General features: G+C 42.2%; 1 protein-coding gene and 1 pseudogene across 1 annotated transcript; one reads left to right on the forward strand and one right to left on the reverse strand.

The window, feature by feature from the left end:
* Positions 1–465: 465 nt before the first annotated feature.
* LOC136490863 (uncharacterized) lies at positions 466–5,384 on the forward strand. The gene is made up of 8 exons (XM_066487058.1): positions 466–1,003; positions 2,539–2,711; positions 2,880–2,942; positions 3,091–3,157; positions 3,278–3,378; positions 3,986–4,030; positions 4,193–4,654; positions 4,897–5,384. Exons 2-8 carry the CDS (start codon positions 2,580–2,582, stop codon positions 5,065–5,067), a joined length of 1,041 nt encoding a protein of 346 aa, XP_066343155.1. The 5' UTR covers positions 466–1,003; positions 2,539–2,579; the 3' UTR covers positions 5,068–5,384.
* Positions 5,385–5,795: 411 nt separating this feature from the next.
* On the reverse strand, positions 5,796–6,785 carry LOC136492016 (uncharacterized; annotated as a pseudogene).
* Between the last annotated feature and the right edge of the window lie 12,866 nt (positions 6,786–19,651).

A 19,651-nucleotide genomic window follows, 5' to 3' on the forward strand; every position in this document is an offset into this window, starting at 1 on the left:
GCTGTGGTGTGGTAACCAGGGCGAGGAGCAGAGGGGAAGGAACGAGCGGCGGAGGGGCTCGGCCGCATGCGCCGTCAATGGCGACACTCGGCACGCCCCCTGGTGCTCGATGAAATGTGAACGAGGAGAGAAAGGTGAAAGCATGGTGGAAAGGCTACTGGATTCTAGTGCAGAGTAACCATAGGCATTTGGGCCAGAAATCAAACACGATCGCAGTTCAACCAGGCTAGACTGGACTAAGTAAATCAAACACACAACGTTGCACTATATGAGCCGTGCTCGAGCTAGCCAGGACCAGGCCGGCCAGCCGTGCTGGGCAATCAAACACGCCCTAAGATGCACGGTAGGCTGCTGCATCCTCGGGGGCAGGTGGCCTGGCCGTCGGCTGTCCCGACCGAACGCCACCACGAAGCGAACCATCAGCCACGGTTGACCCGAGCCACCGGCATCCGGCACGCCACGTTTCGGAGCAGACAAACAACGGGGAAGAAGGCAGAAGCAAGAAAGAAGGCGACGGAAACAAAAAAGCAGCCGCGCCGGCGCAACGCGCACATCTGAAAACGACGCTCGGGATTCACACCCACACTCCCCCGCGCGCGGCGCGGTATATTCCATTCCACCAGATCAACACCGTCCCGGGGCAATCCGGTAATTGTAATCGCAAGATGCACGAAAGAAAAGAAAGGGAAAAAAAACCGGCACTTGTCACAGGAGTAGAGTGAAATCAGCGGCCATGGCAGCAGAAGCGGCGAAACTTCCACACCACCTTCCCCTCCTGTTGCGTATATATACTCTCCCCGGCGCCCCCCTCGCTCCAGTCTAGACGGCGGTTTGACTTTCTGACCGGGGAATCGGAGCTGCGTTTTGATTTGATTTGAATTGAGGAGAGGACACGAGACGGGAGGGATCTTCGCTGTTGCCCGATTGGTCGCGGTTCTCGGACAAGGGAGGGAAGAAAGGTGCGGGAAGAGGGAGGGCGCACCTCGGGGCTCCGATCGAAGAGGTAATCTCTCCGTTCGTGTCGGCGCAGGTTGCTGACTTTTGGAGGCTCGATTTCGGGGGATTTCGTGGGGGTTCGGCCGGAACGGCGCAGGGTACGGTAGAATCTGGTGTTTCCTCAGGGTACGGTTCGAGTTTTTGAGAGGGAAAAGAGATTTTTTTTTTCTTGGAGGTTTCGGAGCGCTACTTCGGGCGTTTGGCTTGATTTGTACTCGTGTGATTTGTTTGTTTGGTTGCTTGCTTTTACGGTGTGATCTGAATGATATTGACTATTTATGTGAGAAGGTAGCAGCGTTTTAAGGATTTAATTAGGTTTCACTATGTGGATTTGGATTTTCTGTCCCCTCTTTTGGTTTGTGTTCGTTTGTTAACGTGGCTTCAGACTGTCGTAGTTTACAAAATTGACTTTGATGTGCAAAAGCAGCGAGCATTGTTCGAGTAGCAGTACTCCAGTTCTTTCATTCACGGTTTATCATCAGAATTGTGCCGGTTATTGGTTGGTGACCTAAATTACAGCTAGATTTTGTTCAGTTTGTGGGAGAAGTTGCACGAAATGGTCTGTAGATGCTGTGTTGATTTTGTGCCTGCTTTATGGGATATCATGCTCCTTTTCATTTGGCCATAGCCCTCGTTGGAGTCTCTAGAAGATGACAGATTTGCGCAGAAAGATGTAGGAGTAGTAATATTTTTGAACTTCCCCAAATATGGATGATGGTTAGATTTATGTGGGAAAGATGATAGGCGGCTTTTTAGTCGGGTACTTTTGCAGATTCAGAAGTTGGGTAGGTACAAGATCGATATTCTTCAATGACATCGTTAGCTTCACAGTATGTTTTAAATTTTGAGGTACTCATGAAAGGTGCCCGATTTTGTTGCCCAATAGGGAGGTGCCATTCTGTTGGTGTGCCCATTCTGAGTACCAGTGTTTTTGTTGGTCCTAGAGAATAGCACAGAACATATAGCTTCCCCTTTATCTGGTGCTATAGTTGTAATGGTATGTCTATCAGGCATTTTTGGAAAGAGTATAATTTTAATTTTTTGCATTTGCGTTACTTTGGCTGCAACGGTGGGATTGTAGAATTCGTTAGCCGTTACTTCGGCTGCAACGGTGGGATTGTCGAATTCGTTAGCCGTTACTTCGGCTTTAACGGTGGGATTGTCGAATTTGTTAGCAGATACTTTGGCTTTAACACTGGTATTGTAAAATTCGTTAACAGTCACTATGTATCAGACAGTGAATGTACATTAATACGGTAAATTGTTCGTCGATGCTCAGCTACTTCTGGTGCTTGGTTACTCCTTGTAAATTATCTTGTATAGCTTTTATTGTTACTGAAACTACTTTTGCTTAACTTCAGGACAGTTACTGTAGCAATTTCTCCAGATTTAGCTGGAGATTAATGGTCAGGGAGTGGAAGCTTACTTAGAAGTATCTTTCATGTTGAAGAGTTGTGATTCTTCATGTGATTTTTTTGCAGTGTATTTATTATTCAGTTTTTTGTTTAAAGGCAAAACTTAATATTGTTTCCCCCCTTTCAGCTTTGTTAACATCGGAGATTAAAAGGTAGCGCTGTAGCGCAATGAAGGCACCATCACTACTGGTTCAGTGTTTCCCTGGCTTGCTTCCCAGCAAGGCCACTAGTTGTGTGCCAATTATATCTGAGAAGGATCTGCAGCTACCATCACCAGCTGTTGAAATAATCCCCTCAAAGGTAAACCCCCCCCCCCCCCCCCCCCCCCCCCCCCCCCACACACACACACACACACACACACAATTTGTATATTGGACTCCAAAAGGAGATAAGTTTTCTTCTTTCTTGCAAAAAATTGTGTTAAACTTTTTTCTTAAAACTGTTTTCATGCTTTAAACTTCTTTTCAGAGTGCTCATCCATACAAATATGCTGGAGAGAAGGTTGATGTGCAAGGTCTTGATATTTTCAAGGTTAGCAGTGAATACAACTTGCTCTGTTTCTTTAGAATTTGGGTTGGGAATACATTTTGTTTGATTCTGCTAGCCATTACTCAAAGGTCTCATGCTGTTAATTCTAATACTCAATTCTTCAATTCTTACATATGTTTTTGTTCTTCAGGGTAAAGTCAGTGTAGCAGATATGATAGCCTTCTCACCTTCTGAAGTAGCATCATCAAAATATGATGGTAACCTTCTATCAAATAAGCATGCAACACTTATGTCCTTTGTCAATGCTTTCTTTTTGTCAGAAAGATTTATCATTTTAATCTAACTATGGAACATACTCTTTTCCCTCTTTTCCTCAGGAACTCTGAAATACTGGGAGAGTTCCATTACTCTTGTCAACATTCTTAAAAATGAGATCCGTGATGGGCAGTTGAGCTTCAGGGGCAAGCGGGTTCTAGAGGTAACTCCTGCGAGAAAACTTATGGATCTAGCTTGTTATTTCATCTAATTGGTTCTCACTACTGACCTGATTGATGTATATTCCTGTTTTTGCTTTTCATAAGAGCACACTGTATGCTCCAGCAGGACAATCTGGATGCATGCATAATTATAGCTAGTGTTAGACAGTTTGAGCTTGATATTTATCTACTTAATGGAATTTCTAAATTAGCACTAACAAACTAACGTACAGTAGTCATATACCCCCTCTGGTCATAAAAACATGTTGTTTAGGACAAGATTTAGTCAAACTTTAAAACTACAAATATATATACTTTTAAATTATTTAGTTTGAAAACATGCAACTATATATGTATAACTGTATTGAAAGAATACTCGCAAACTCTTATAAATGTGAAGGATTTTTAGGAATATATTCGAAAGAAATTAGTGGTCAAAGATATGCATCGAAGACCATGCAAAGTCAAATGCGACAAGTGTATTTTTTGACCAGAGGGAGTAGTTTCTTATACTTTGTCAATATTTAGCCTTAGATTTTCAGCATGGGCATTTTTTTAGTTATATATGGCCACTTAATGATTTTATTATTATTATTGTTATTGATGCAGCTTGGATGTGGATCTGGCCTCTCCGGGATTTTTGCCTGCTTGAAGGTGTATTCATCTTTCCACTACTCATGAATCATGATAATGTCGAATTAGTAAAGGAAATATGCTTATTTCAGTTAGATTTACATCTCTCTTCATGGTGGGAGCTGAAAGATTTTTTTCTTGCATGGAGAGCAATGATCTGACTTGCTTAAATGCTACTTGCAGGGTGCATCCACAGTTCACTTTCAGGACATAAATGCAGAAACCATACGGTGCAGAACAATACCCAATGTTCTTGCAAATCTTGAGCAGGCTCGGGACAGACAGAACAGACCATCAGAGAGCCCTGTTACACCATGTAGGCAGCTCTTGGCTCCAAATGTACATTTCTATGCTGGAGAGTGGGATGAACTCCCAACAATTCTCTCAGTTGTGCAGCCACCCGCACCACCAACAAACCTCAGCTTCTCTGAGGATGATTTTATGGATGGCTGCAGTAGTCATGATGGAAGCAGTATAGTTGGTCATGACTACTGCCCCAGAAGATCTAGGAAGCTTTCTGGTAGCCGTGCATGGGAGAGGGCTAATGAGACCGACCAAACAGATGGCGGCTACGATGTAATTTTGATTTCTGATGTCCCCTACGCAGTTAACTCTCTGAAGAAGCTCTATGCGCTTATTTCAAAGGTCAGTTCCTCAGAATCCGTTTTGCCATATCTGCATTTTTTTTACATATTTCTCTGTGTAGCTGAAATAGCAATAGAGCACAACATTTGAAGTTAATTAGGTTCTTCCATTGATTAGAACCATACCTAGAGTGTTTTTGCCCTTTAGACGCTGATATGAAGCATTGTCAGTAACGGTGTTTCTCTGTAACCTCTGAGATGTTGACTTTGGGTCTGTTGTCAAACTGTATCTAACTCTTGCAGTGCCTGCGTCCTCCTTATGGAGTCCTGTACGTGGCTTCCAAGAAGAACTTGGTTGGTTCCAATGGTGGCGCCAGGCAGCTTCGAGCTCTGATGGAAGAGGAAGGTGTCCTTGGTGGCCACTTCTTGACTGAGGTGTGTGACAGGGAGATATGGAAGTTCTTTTTCAAGTGAGCAAATCCAGGAAGTGGGCAGACAAGGAAATGAGTCCTGACGTTGAAACCCAGTTTTTTGGTTTCTATCTGCAGCGATGTACATACCGCGAGGCATAGTTCCATTAATTCTTTGGTAGTTGGTTGAAACTTCAAGAAATATCTGTAGTTGAGCTTGCACAAGTGTTGGAATCCTTTACCATTTTGTAGATCTGATATGTGCTAATGTCGATCTGTTAAGTACAGAAAGCAAATTGTAGTAACCTTTTATATATCGAACTAGTTAAATGTCCTTGTGATGCAACGGGTACACATAATATTACGATAACATATGTATAAGTGCGTGTTATACTGTATCTAAAATAGATATTGTAATCGTGATGTTTTACAAGTTGCAATATACGAGCATTCACCTTAATCATAACAAGTTTATGTTTTACAATACATGTTTTACAATATATTGTACAATTAATAATCTAATCTCTCAATGTTTCGACCAAGAGAACGTGCTTTGCATAAACACCAAGCTACAGTTGGTCACCAATCAAAGATAATCTAGAAGATTTTCAAGTTCAAGATGTGGCATCAAACTTCTTGCAGCTGAAGCATGCAGATAGTTGAAGTTGTACTTAAAAGTATCTTGCATATAAGTTGTTTGTTAATTTTTAAAGTTAAAGTACTATTGATATATCTTAAAAAAATATGTATCGGTGTGTAATACATTACCTCTTTCGTAGAGTTAGAACCCCTTTATATACAATATTCTTTGTGAATATATTCTTTGTCGGTCTCTTCTTCCTTTTCCCTTTTCCCTTGTTCACGTCTTTCTCAGCAGCCGGCACAACCAAGATCCTAATGTTCGATCTTGCTGTAGCTCTTGATAGCGCCACATACAACTGGCCATGCGAGAACACTGGTTCCGGTAAGTATACCCCGACGTTAGGGATAGTCTGCCCCTGTGCCTCGTTAACAGTCATTGCGAAGCTGAGCCGAATAGGGAACTGCTTTCGCTTAAATAGGAAAGGGAACATCTCATCATCCGACGAGAATAAGGGTATTCGAGGCAGAAAAACCCGTTTTCCAGCGTGCTGTCCCAATATAATTTCTGCGTCTATGGTATTCTTTTGAACCCCTGTATGATAAGCCTGGTACCATTACAAAGTCCGTTCGCAGGGTCAATGTTCCTAAGCAATATGACCGGACAACCAATCTTCAGCTTCAACACATGTGGAGGTAGACCATTGGGTGTCAAAGTGTTAAGAAATTCCTTAGGGTAGTATTTGTGCGGTCGTTCACCGCACAGTTAAAGCTATGGTATACCATCTCATCCCCGTGGAAACAACCTATCATCGTCATATTAATCATATCAACCCATTCGTTCCGCGTAGATAATATCGCTTGAGAGGTGATATAATCTTTGCTTGACATATTTGCATTGAGGTTAGGGAATATGCAATCAATTAGAGTATCAAGATCACTATCTTCCCCGGTGTGCGGAACACATATATAATGAGGAAGATGGATTTCATCATTAACAGTCGCCTCCTCAGAACCTCCACCGACACGCAACAAGTATTCTGCAAACCACGGGTCGTTCTTTGCCCTCATGTTGCGCACCAGTTTTAGATGCCATATGGAATCCCAAAGGTACGACATCCGCAGCGAGGCACCAACTACCTGAGCCCTTGACCCTCTCCGAACAACGAGAAGAACCTGTCTGAAATCTCCACCGAACACCATAGTCTTCCCCCCAAACGGTAACTCTGGTCAGTCCATTATATCACGAAGGTTGTTGTCTAGTGCCTCAACACCTTGCCTCTTTATCAGTGTCACCTCATCCCAAATAATAAGGGATGCGGCCCGAAGCAACTTGGCAGCACCACTCTATTTCATGAAGGTGCAAAAGGCCCCATTATCGATGGTGAGGGGAATCTTGAAACACGAGTAGGCGGTTCTGCCACCAGGCATTATTAAGGCCGCAACACCAGATGTAGCTGTTACCACTGCAATCTTTTTCTAACTACGTATAGTAGCGAGAAGTGCTCTGTACAAATAAGTCTTTTCGGTCCCACCGGGACTATCCACAAAGAAGAGACCCCCGTCCTCGGTATCAATCGAGGACATGATCTCATCATATGTAGCCCGCTGCTCCTTGTTAAGGGTGTCTGACAGAGCCACATCATCCTCGTTAACCTCAATGCTAGCCTCCTCAAAAATCTCTCTAGGAATATCACGAGAGGCATCATATGTGTCGCTGATATCAGGAAGTGGATACATCTTTATATCCTTCTACATCGATTGTAGCAATTTTCGAATATCCATGAGGACCATCTGCTCCACCATGAAGGTGAATTGATTATTGCGCCAGTAGTCCTTCGACATTGCCTCCTTGTGTTTCTCCCATAGTCCAAACACATCACTGGGCTCACAAAATACCAATATTGTTGCAAAGAGCCTTCACAGCGCATATGGCATCATCCACCCGGTTGCCTTAGCGAGACTCTCGTTCAACGTGTTGTCCTCTTCGATTAAGCCCCTTCTTTCTGTAGCTTCATGGAAGGTCGGTAGGATTTTGCCATCCACGATCCTTAGACACTCAAACGAGGTTGCACCTGCCACATGGTTCAGGAGAACCCTAAGATAGTAACGCTCCCCTTGGCTGGATTGGCAGACACGATTCTTCCAATCTGTTGTAATGTATCACGATGTACCCTATTTTGTCAAACTTTGCCCTATGCTTGCCACGTATAGAACTCAGGAAAGTCTCGATACAATATACCTCGAGCTGTTTCATTTGTCCTATTCTTCGTGAAGTACGATGTAAGCATTGACTTGTCAGCACATGGACGATCAAGCACTCGTCGAATCCCCTGGCGTCGATGAAATGACACCATGTGCATGTCTGGAAGATGTAGCTGTAAGGATAAAACAGAAGGGTACCTATCACTCAAATCAAACCCTTATATCCTCCATAAGGCTTCTAGGGGGGTTACCCATCTAGCATCTCTGTACTGCTTGATCTCATCAACGTTCCCTTCACTATCCTCCTTGTCAGCCTCTCTCATAGCCACAGACGCCCGGTCATGACCCTTGTAAATGTACTTAAACAGATACTTGACTGCCTTGATGCTCCCACATGCCTCAACATTGATGTGGCAGTTGCATACACGGAGGAGATACGAGTTGTAAGGCACGCCCCATCTGTTGTCAAGCTCGTGTCCGCGAACTTTTTCTTTTCGGCCATCTTCACGCCGTCTATAAACTGGATAAGAATCCTTGCCTTGTACTGTGACATCACAGAAAGGTCTAGGGTAATGGTTCTTGTAGGAATCACAACCCTTTGTACATGGACAATCGTGATTAAGCAGTCTGCAAGGGCCATGCATCATATGTTTGGTAACCATCTTGTACAAGACTGGGTACTTCTTCTTGTTTGGGAGCTCAGCTGAGATGAGGCGATCATACTGCTCTAGACACGTGATCTTGTACTTCCTATCCATGATTAGCAAAAAATGTGCATGCGGCAGACCCCTCTTCTAGAACTCCACAACATAAACATGTGCTCGTACCTTTCCAAGGATATCCTTTTTTAGTAGTATATCCTTCAGCTCTTGTAGTTTTGCTCTAAAGACCCGAACAAGGAGATCTGGACGATCCTGTGGTGTCTGGCCAGGGTAGAGTTCACACTTGATCTCATCCTAGTTTGGGTTACATGTCATAGTCAGGAAGATGTCCGGTTTACCAAACCTCTATACCAGAGCCATGGCGTCCATGTACCGACGCCTCATGTCACGTGGGCCTCCAATAAATGATGAAGGCATCACTGTCCGTTTTCCAACAGCTTCTACTCTACCTTCACCGACATGTAGGCTATCAACCAATCCTTGGTAGAGGTCGGCCCTAATATCATCTTGATGGTTGTGTATATAATCTAATCGAGAACTCTCGATCTTGATGTACGTGTCGACTGCAAACTGCTCAAATAGACCCTTGTTGTACAGTATGGGGTTAAATATTCCTGGATGCATCTAAAACTTATAGCAGTAGTAGTCACGCATAGACACACATAGTCTACCAGGGGAGTCTACAAAAAAATAGCCATGAACTAGAGTTGTTTGTAGAATAACCACTGAGGTACATGTATGCGAAGTATTTAAATAAGAAGAATAACAAACATATTTCTTCTTCTGACCCACTATGAGCCTTCTATAGGGCACGATACTCGATGACTTCTTCCATACTAACTCCTTTCTTCAGAATATCCATATGCCACCCAAGCTCACCCTTAGGGAAGAATATAGGGTATGAAAGAGCATCGTAACATCCATGATATGAGCGGATGCCGTGTCTACTTCTATCTTTCCCATGCAGGACAACACTATTCTAGAACTGACCAAGGAGTTCGCTTCCCTCGATCCAAACAGCAGTCACCTCTGAAGTTGACGGTACATTGTATGTTCTCTGGTCTAGCCTCTGGTCAAGGTGTGACATGATAGTCCTCGAGGTGGTGAGTCTGGCCCACACTCCTAAGATGTTGTGAGTATGGGTTGTCACGAAGGATGGCCACAAGCCACTTAATGACTTCCTTGTCTTTTTGGCACTTCTCTTCACGACATCGTCGATAGTGGTGCTCAAGGCTTGGATCATCGTCGTAGAAGTAAAGCTCGAGATGTCTTGGCTCCTTACCCTCTTCTATACCAAATGACCTTATGTTGTGATAGATCTGGCCATGTGCATGAAAGGTGTATATGCCACTGTTCTTCTAGCTTGCAGTAGCGCTATCGAGGCGACAATATAGAGAAGTGAAAGAGGAATGGGCATTGAAAAACCTAATGTTGTTACGAAAGTGCCTAGCATCTGCGTCATTACTTGACCAAAGTCTCATAAGCTCATTAGGTATGTTCAGTTCATTGAGCTTGACCTTTCTATCGCGACAACAGAACCCACGTGGTTCATGCTTGAAAGCTCTAGTTTGGTTTTGGTGAATTGATGAAACCCTAAGTGCTAACCTAGTTTATCAAAGTGATCATGAGATAGGTAGCACATTCCAAGTGGTGAAGCAAATGAAGATCATGACATGATGATGGTGATGCCATGGTGATGATCAAGTGCTTGGACTTGTAAAGAAGAAAGAGAAAAATGAAAGGCTCAAGGCAAAGGTATAAGTGATATGAGCCATTTCATTTCGGTGATCAAGACACTTAGCGGTGTGATCACATTTATATTCAATACCATACTATTAAGAGGGGTGAAACTCGTATCGAAATACGGTTATCAAAGTGCCACTAGATGCTCTAACTCATTGCATATGCATTTAGGATCTAGTGGAGTGCTAACACCCTTGAAAACATTTGTGAAAATATGCTAACACATGTGCACAAGGTGATACACTTGGTGGTTGGCACATTTGAGCAAGGGTAAAAAAGATAGAGTTGAAAAAGAGTTAGTCATGCTGGTCACAGAGTGATCGAACGCGTCCGGTATGGCGACCAGACGTGTCTGGTATTAATGATCGAACTCTGGCTCAGGGAGTGACCGGACGCTGAGGAGTTACTGTTTAGCGTCGGTCAATGTGATGTTGCTCGGTACTGGATTTCAGAGAGCGACTGGATGCATCCGATTTCCACACCGGACTCGTCCGGTGTGAACCAGCAACTCTCAGGTTTCGGCGCTATAATTGATCGGACTCTAGGAGCGTCTGATCTGGTGTGACCGAACGTGCCCGGTTGGCCCAGAGCGGCTCTAGGAGCTCTCTGGACTCGACCGAACGCTGAGTCTCCTACGTTCGGTCATCCACACCAGACGCGTCCGGTCATAGTTGAGTATGGTACTCGTGGCAGCAAAGGCTACTTCATTTGAATGGGACACGTGGCGGTCAGGCAGCGACCGGACGCGTCCAGTGCAGACGACCGGTGTGTCCGGTCATCGCATAGTCAGCCCAATAATTGAGTCAACGGCTCTATTCATGGGGGCTCTCTATTTAAGCCCCATGACCGGTTCAAGCTCACTCCCTTGACCATTTGCATTAACATAGCAACCTTGTGAGCTTAGCCAAAGCCCTCCCACCCATCTCCATCATTGATTCAACATCTTTGTGAGATTGGGAGTGAATCCACGTGCATTGCTTGAGTGTTTTCATCTAGAGGCACTTGGTGTTCGTGTTTTGCTATGGGATTCACTTGTTACTCTTGGTGGTTGCTGCCACCTAGACGACTTAGAGCAGCAAGGATCATCGAGCGGAGGTTGGAGATTGTCTCCGGCTCCGATCATGGTGATTGGGAGGGGTTCTTGACCTTTCCCAGGCGGAGAGCCAAAATATACTTTAGTAAATTGCTCATGGCTTATGTGATCCTCATCTTGTATTGGTTGTGTGGCACCCTATTGAGGGTTTGGTGTGTGATGCCAATTAGCGCGTGAACCTCCAAGTGAGTAAATCGCCACAATGAGGACTAGCTTGCCGGCAAGCAAGTGAACCTCGGTAAAAAATCATGGTGTCATCATTTGATTCCGAGGTGATTGGTCTTCATTGGTATTCATTCTTGTGATTGATTGGTTCACTCCTCGACTTGGTGGTATAACCATCTTGCTCTCTCTCTTTACATTACCACAAACTAGTTGTCAAGCTCTTTAGTGTAGCTAGTCGTGAGAGCTTGTTAGTTTGGTTAGTGTGGCTCTTTAGTTAGCCTTTGAGAGCACACTAACTTAGTATAGTGACATAGCCATTGTGTGGATAGAGACTATATAAACTAGAATTGTGATAGGTAGCTTGCATTTTTAGTAGGCTAGGCAGCACTCGCTTCGCCTCATATTTATCTAACCGATTTGCTAAGTGTTGTTATAGAAATTTTTATAGGCTATTCATCCCCCTCTAGTCATTATTACCTTTCAAGTGGTATCAGAGACGTGGTCACCGTGATTTGAGGCTTAACAACCTTCTGTGTAAAAATGGCTCAAATCAACAATACCAAGAAGCCACCCCAATTTGATGGCTCAAACTATCCCTATTGGAAGGCTAAGATGATAACTTATATTAAGTCAATCAATAGGAAGGTTTGGAAGGTGGTGGAGACCAAGATTGAGATTGATGATGAAGAGGCTCCGACCACCGCCGAAGAGATGCTACTCCAAAATAATGACATTGCTCTTAGTGCCGTCCATGATGCTTTGGATGAAAGAACATTTGAGCAAATCAAGAATATTGAGAGAGCTTATGAGGCATGGAAGAAATTGGAGGAATCATTTGAGGGCACTCAAGCCGTGAAGGGTGCAAAGGCATACATTCTCAAAGAGAAGTTTGCAAGCTTCAAGATAAAGGAGGATGAGAGTGTGCCGGAGATGTTCTATAGGCTTCAAGTGCTTGTCAATGATCTCAAAATACTTGGAGAAGAAGTGAAGGACAAGGACTTTTCCCATAAGTTCATGAGATGCTTGCCTTCAAGATTTGGCACATTGGTCACTGTTCTAGTAAGGAGTGGTTTGGACACCATGACACCAAACCAAGTGTTGGAAGATATAATGACCGATGACACATATAGAGATGATGATGAGAAGGAAGAAAAGAAGGAGAAGAAGGATGATAAGAAGAAGAGTGTGGCATTCAAGGCCACATCATCCAAGAGCAAGGTAAAGCAAGACACATCAATTGATGATGATAGTTCATGGGATGATGATGATGATGATGAGAAGATGGCTCTCTTTGTCAAGAGATTTGACAAGTTCATGGTGAAGAAAGGCTATCATGCTAGAAGGAAGAAATCTTCATCCAAGAGCAAGGAAGAGTCAAGAAGGTGCTTCAATTGTGGAAACAAGGATCATCTTGTTGCTCAATGCCCATACAATAGCGATAATGGTGATGATAACAAGAAGAACAAGAAGAAGGACAAGAAAAAAAAGAAAGAGAAGAAGGACAAAATGACCTTCAATAAGAAGAAGGGTGGTTCATATGTGGTCACTTGGGATAGTGATGCTTCCTCAAGTGATGATTATGATAGTGATGATGACAAGACCACCATGAAGAAGGCATTTGCAAGCATTGCTATCAATGAGAAGCCTTCTCTCTTCGACACTCCCTCATGCTTCATGGCTAAGGACACTAAGGTACAAACTCATAATGATGGAAGTGATGAGGAACGTGATAATGAAAATGAAAGTGATAGTGATAATGATGAACCAACTAAGGATGAACTACTTGATATGCTAGATGATGCTAAAGAACACTTTGACATTAAAAGAAGGGAATGCAAAAGCTTGCGTAAGGAACTAAAAGACCTTAAGCGAGCCTTTGATGAGCTCAAAGCATCTTGTGAGAGGCTAGAGGAAGCCCATAAGAAGCTTGGCAAGGCTCATAAGAAGCTTTAAAAAGCTCACTCCTCTTTGCTTAATGAACAAAATGAGAAGAAGCATGTTGAGACATGTAATGTAGGCTTAACTTGTGATATAATTGATGAATCATTATATAAGCCTATCATTGTTTCTTCCACTAATCCTTCTTGTAGCACTTCTACTTCCATCTCATTTAGTAGTGATGGTTTCACTTATGATCCCTCACTAATGGTTGACAATGAGACCCTCAAGAAGGAGGTCAATAAGCTCACTCACACTTTGGCTAAGGCCTATGGTGGTGAGGACCGCTTGCTTATGTGCTTAGATAGCCAAAGAGCTTCTCTCTACAAAGAGGGATTGGTCTATATCCCCAAGAAATGCAAGATGGCCTTTGCTCCTCACAAGACTAGTTTTATGAAGAACAATGGTCGGTTTTGCACTAGTTGCAAGCAAGTTGGTCGTAAGGAGCATGAATGTAAGAACAAGAGCAAAAATACTAATATATCCTCTATTAAACTTAATTCTTTCTATATGCTTACTAAGGGTACAAATGGTGTGAAGGCTAAGTTCATTGGTGCATCATGGATGGGCTCAAAGGCGAAAGCCATTTGGGTATCAAAGAGCTTAGTGACTAAACTTCAAGGACCCAACCAAGTTTGGATACCTAAAAAGAATTAATCTTCTTTTGTAGGTCAATTACAAAGCCAGAGGAATGCATTGGGTTCTTGATAGTGGGTACACTCAACACATGACCAGTGATGCAAGAATATTGAACTCAATCAACACCAATGGCAATGATGGTTATAATAGTATCACATTTGGTGATAATGGCAAAGGCAAGGTCAAAGGGCTTGGTAAGATTACAATATCCAATGACATGAGCATTTCTAATGTGTTGCTAGTAGAGAGCTTGAACTTCAACTTGCTATCCATGGCTCAATTATGTGATCTTGGATTCAAATGCATATTTGGGGTAGATGATATAGAGATCATAAGTGTAGATGGCTCTAACTTGATCTTCAAGGGATTTAGATATGAGAATCTATACTTGGTTGATTTCAATGCTAGTGAAGCTAAATTATCTACATGTTTGTTCACTATGTCTAGCATGGGTTGGTTATGGCATAGAAGGCTTGGTCATGTTGGAATGAAACAATTGAATAGATTGGTTAAGCATGACTTGGTTAGAGGCTTGAAAGATGTTGTGTTTGAGAAGGATAAGCTTTGTAGCTCTTGTCAAGTCGGCAAATAAGTTGGAAACACCTATCCTAAGAAAAGCATGATGAACACTAGTAAAGCATTTGAGTTATTGCATATGGATTTGTTTGGGCCAGCTCAATACACTAGCATCGGTGGAAACAAATATGGCTTTGTGATAGTGGATGATTATACTGGATACACTTGGGTATTCTTTCTAGTGGACAAAAATGATGTGTTTGCAACATTCAAATTATTTGTCAAGGGCATTCACAATGAATTTGAAACAATCATCAAGAGAGTTAGAAGTGACAATGATAGTGAGTTCAAGAACACTAGAATTGATGAGTTGTGTGATGAATTTGGAATTAGATATCAATTCTTGGCCAAGTACACTCCACAATCAAATGGCCTTGTTGAGAGGAAAAATAGAACACTCATTGATATGGCAAGGTCTATGCTTAGTGAGTATAATGTGAGTCAATCTATCAACACGGCTTGCTATTATAGCAACTATCTCTATTGTCACCCATTGAAAGAGAAGACACCATATGAGCTCTTGAATGGTAGAAAGCCCAACATTGCATATTTTTGGGTCTTTGGTTGCAAATGCTATATCTTGAAGCAAATGCTATATCTTGAAGAAAGGCACTAGATTGGGCAAGTTTGACAAGAAATATGATGAAAGATTCCTACTTGGATACTCAACTACTAGCAAAGCATATAGAATTTAGAATTTAGATAGTGGTACTCTTGAGGAAGTTCATGATGTTGAATTTGATGAAACCAATGGTTCACAAGTAGAGAATAAAAACTTAGAAAATGTTAGAGGCATTCAACTTTCAAATGCCATGAAGAACATGGATATTGGTGAATTAAGGCCTAGGCAAGTGAATGATGATGAAGATGATCAAGTGCAAGTGTTCTCTAACTCAAATGTGCAAGATGATATAACTCCAGTTAGTACAAGTGGTTCTCATGACAATGAACAAAATCAAGTGGCTAGTGTATCATCTCAACCCAATGATCAAGCAAGTGCAAGCAATCAAGTTCAAATCCTCCAACCAACCAATATTGTAAGGGATCATCCATTGGACACTATCATTTGTGATATTTCAAGAGGTGTGCAAACTAGATCAAGATTGGCTTTATTTTGTGAGCATTTCTTATTTGTGTCATCCATTGAACCAAAGAAGATAGATGAAGCATTGAAGGATGTTGATTGGGTGAATGCTATGCATGAAGAATTGAATAACTTCACAAGAAATCAAGTATATGAATTAGTAGAGAGATCAAAGGGACACAATGTGATTGGAACCAAATAGGTCTTTATGAACAAGCAAGATCAAGATGTGATAGTAGTAAGGAACAAAGCAAGATTGGTAGCACAAGGCTATATACAAGTTGAAGGTCTTGACTTTAGAGAAACATATATCTTAGTTGCTAGATTAGAAGTAATTAGAATCTTGCTAGCCTATGCTTGTGCCCACAGCATCAAACTCTATCAAATGGATGTCAAGAGTGATTTCTCAATGGTTACATCAATGAAGAAGTATATGTTGAGCAACCTCCTAGATTTGAAGATGACAAGAAGCCCAACCATGTGTACAAGTTGAAGAATGCATTGTATGGCTTAAGACAAGCACCTAGAGCATGGTATGAGAGATTGAGGGACTTCATACTCTCTAAAGGGTTCATGATGGGCAAGGTTGAAACCACTCTTTTCATCAAAAAGATTGGCAAAGACTTATTTGTGTTGCAAATCTATGTTGATGACATCATATTTGGATCAACTAATCAAGACTTTTGTGAAGAATTTAGAAAGATGATGGCTAATGAGTTTAGGATGTCCATGATTGGAGAGTTAAGTTACTTCCTTGATCTTCAAATCAAGCAATTGAAGAATGGTACATTTATGAGTCAAGACAAGTATATCAAGGATATGATCAAGAAGTTTGGCATGAGTGATAGCAAAGCCATTAGTACACCAATAGGAACAAATGGCAACTTGGATAGTGATGCAAGTGGAAATATGGTGGATCAAAAATTGTATCGGTCTATGATTGGAAGCCTACTCTATGTGACCGCATCAAGGCCGGATATCATATTTAGTGTATGCATGTGTGTAAGATTTCAAGCCTCACCAAAAGAAAGTCATTTGAAGGCTACAAAGAGAATATTAAGATACTTGAAGCATACACAAAATATTAGTTTGTGGTATCCCAATGGAGCAAAGTTTGAGCTAGTTGGTTACTCCGACTCGGATTATGCGGGATGCAAGGTTGAAAGAAAGAGCACCTCAGACACATGTCAATTGTTGGGAAGATAACTTGTTTCATGGTCATCAAAGAAGCAAAATAGTGTTACATTATCAACCGCCGAAGTCGAATACATATCCACCGGTAGTTATTGTGCACAAATACTTTGGATGAAAGCCACCTTGAATGACTTTGGAATCAAGTTCAATAAAGTACCATTGCTATGTGACAATGAGAGTGCAATCAAGTTAACCAACAATCTAGTTCAACATGCAAGAACAAAAGCACATTGATGTCCACCACCATTTATAAGAGATCACCAACAAAAAGGGGATATTTGCATTGAGAGTGTAGGCATCTAAGATCAACTTGTCGATATATTCACCAAGCCATTAGATGAGAAAAGGTTTTGCAGGCTAAGGACTGAGGTGAACATATTGGATTTCTCAAATATGTGTTGATGCACCCCCACTCATATAACATGCCTCTCCTTCGAGCAATCCAAGGTAAAAGTTGATTGGCATGGCATACATCCTTGCTAAGGACATGTTGAGTGCATTTAATTATCTTTCACATTTGATAGGCTCATTCATGAAAATCAAATGATTTTGATATTTGTATGGTATCACCATTGCTTCTATGCTTATTTTGGTCTAGTGGTAGCATGACATGTTTGTGGACTTGTAAACCTAGTGTTTGATTTAGAAAATGAGCTCTAAGTGTTTAACTCAATATGGTACAAGATAACCCTTATTTGGAGGTATGAAGAAGCTTGTCCTTAGATCAAACCGAGTTAAACGTCTTTGGCAAGTATTCTAGATTGAAACAAAATTTGGGAAAATGATCCTTATTTCATCGATTGACATTGATAATCTCAACTTATCTATATTTTGAACCTTTGTGGTCATTGATGACAAAGGGGGAGAAAAATAAAGATATAAGTGTTAAGGGGAGAAATAGTGTACTAAGATAGTGAAAAGACAACAAGGGGGAGAATTTGACATAGGGGGAGAGATATGACAAAGGAAGGGGATCAATTAAACTTTTGAGCACACAAGTTGGGGGAGCAAGCTCATGGACTTGAATGGTGCATTTCATATGTTTGCTTGCATGGCACAAGTTTTAAATTTCAATATCCATGCTTGTGTGGTGTATGCTAGTTATAAGCTTGAATGATGAAATGAAAAACTAGCATGCATATGTTAAGTAACTAGACTTATGTTCATTTTATGGAAACTAGACCCTTACTTCTAATATTAATCTCATGGGGTATTCTAGTTTTTGTGTATGTCTAGTTACTAATGGTGCTAAGGATGGTATAATGGTGCACTCCGATTGGTATCACGCTTCAAAGGGTCATCTTTTATACCTTAGCATCATTTGGTAGACATTGTCTCCTATATTTTCTATCTAAGCATATGTGCAAGCTACAATCCAAACTCTTAGCACATATGTAGGGGGCAATTGCTACCATTTGGGGTTCATGAAACTTGTCCATATCCTTTTACACATGGTAAATATGCTTGGGCAAGTAACATTGATTCAATTAAATTTCAATTCATATCTTTGTGTAAGGGTTGTCATCAATTACCAAAAAGGGGGAGATTAAAAGCTCTAGTTTGGTTTTGGTGAATTGATGAAACCCTAAGTGCTAACCTAGTTTATTAAAGTGATCATGAGATAGGTAGCACATTCCAAGTGGTGAAGCAAATAAAGATCATGACATGATGATGGTGATGCCATGGTGATGATCAAGTGATTGGACTTGTAAAGAAGAAAGAGAAAAATGAAAGGCTCAAGGCAAAGGTATAAGTGGTAGGAGCCATTTCATTTCGGTGATCAAGACACTTAGCGTGTGTGATCACATTTAGGTTCGATAGCCGTACTATTAAGAGGGGTGAAACTCATATCGAAATACGGTTATCAAAGTGCCACTAGATGCTCTAACTCATTGCATATGCATTTAGGATCTAGTGGAGTGCTAACACCCTTGAAAACACGCTAACACATGTGCACAAGGTGATACACTTGGTGGTTGGCACATTTGAGCAAGGGTAAAGAAGATAGAGTTGAAAAGGAGTTAGTCGCGCTGGTCATAGAGTGACCGGACGGTATTAATGATCGGACTCTAGCTCAGTGGAGTGACTAGACGCTGAGGAGTTATTGTTCAGCGTCTGGTCAATGTGTTGTTGCTCGATACTAGATTTCAGAGAGCGACCGGACGCGTTCGGTGTGAACCAACAACTCTCATGTTTCAACGCTATAATTTATTGGACTTTAGTAGCGTCCGGTCCGGTGTGACCGGACACGTCCGGTTGGCCCAGAGCGGCTCTAGAAGCTCTCTGGACTCGATCGGACGCTGAGTCTCCTACGTCCGGTCCGATGTGTCCGGACGCGTTCGATCAGCCCAGAGCAGCTCTGGGAGCTCTCTGGACTCAACCGGACGCTGAGTCTCCTGTGTCCGGTCGTCCACACCAGATGTGTCCAGTCATAGTTGAGTATGGTACTCATGGTAGCAACGACTACTTTGTTTGAATGGGACATGTGGCGGTCAGGCAGCGACCAGACGTAGGCGACCGGACGTGTTCGGTCACCCACCGGACGCGTCCGGTGCACATGACCGGTGCGTCTGGTCATCCCAGAGTCAGCCTAATAATTGAGTCAATGGCTCTATTCGTGGGGGCTCTCTATTTAAGCCTCATGGCCGGTTCAAGCTCACTCTCTTGGCCATTTGCATTAATATAGCAACCTTGTGAGCTTAGCCAAAGCGCTCCCACTCTTCTCCATCATTGATTCAACATCTTTGTGAGATTGGGACTAAATCCACGT

The sequence above is a fragment of the Miscanthus floridulus genome, chromosome 11 (genome assembly GCF_019320115.1).
Source record: "Miscanthus floridulus cultivar M001 chromosome 11, ASM1932011v1, whole genome shotgun sequence".
Taxonomy (NCBI): Eukaryota; Viridiplantae; Streptophyta; class Magnoliopsida; order Poales; family Poaceae; genus Miscanthus; species Miscanthus floridulus.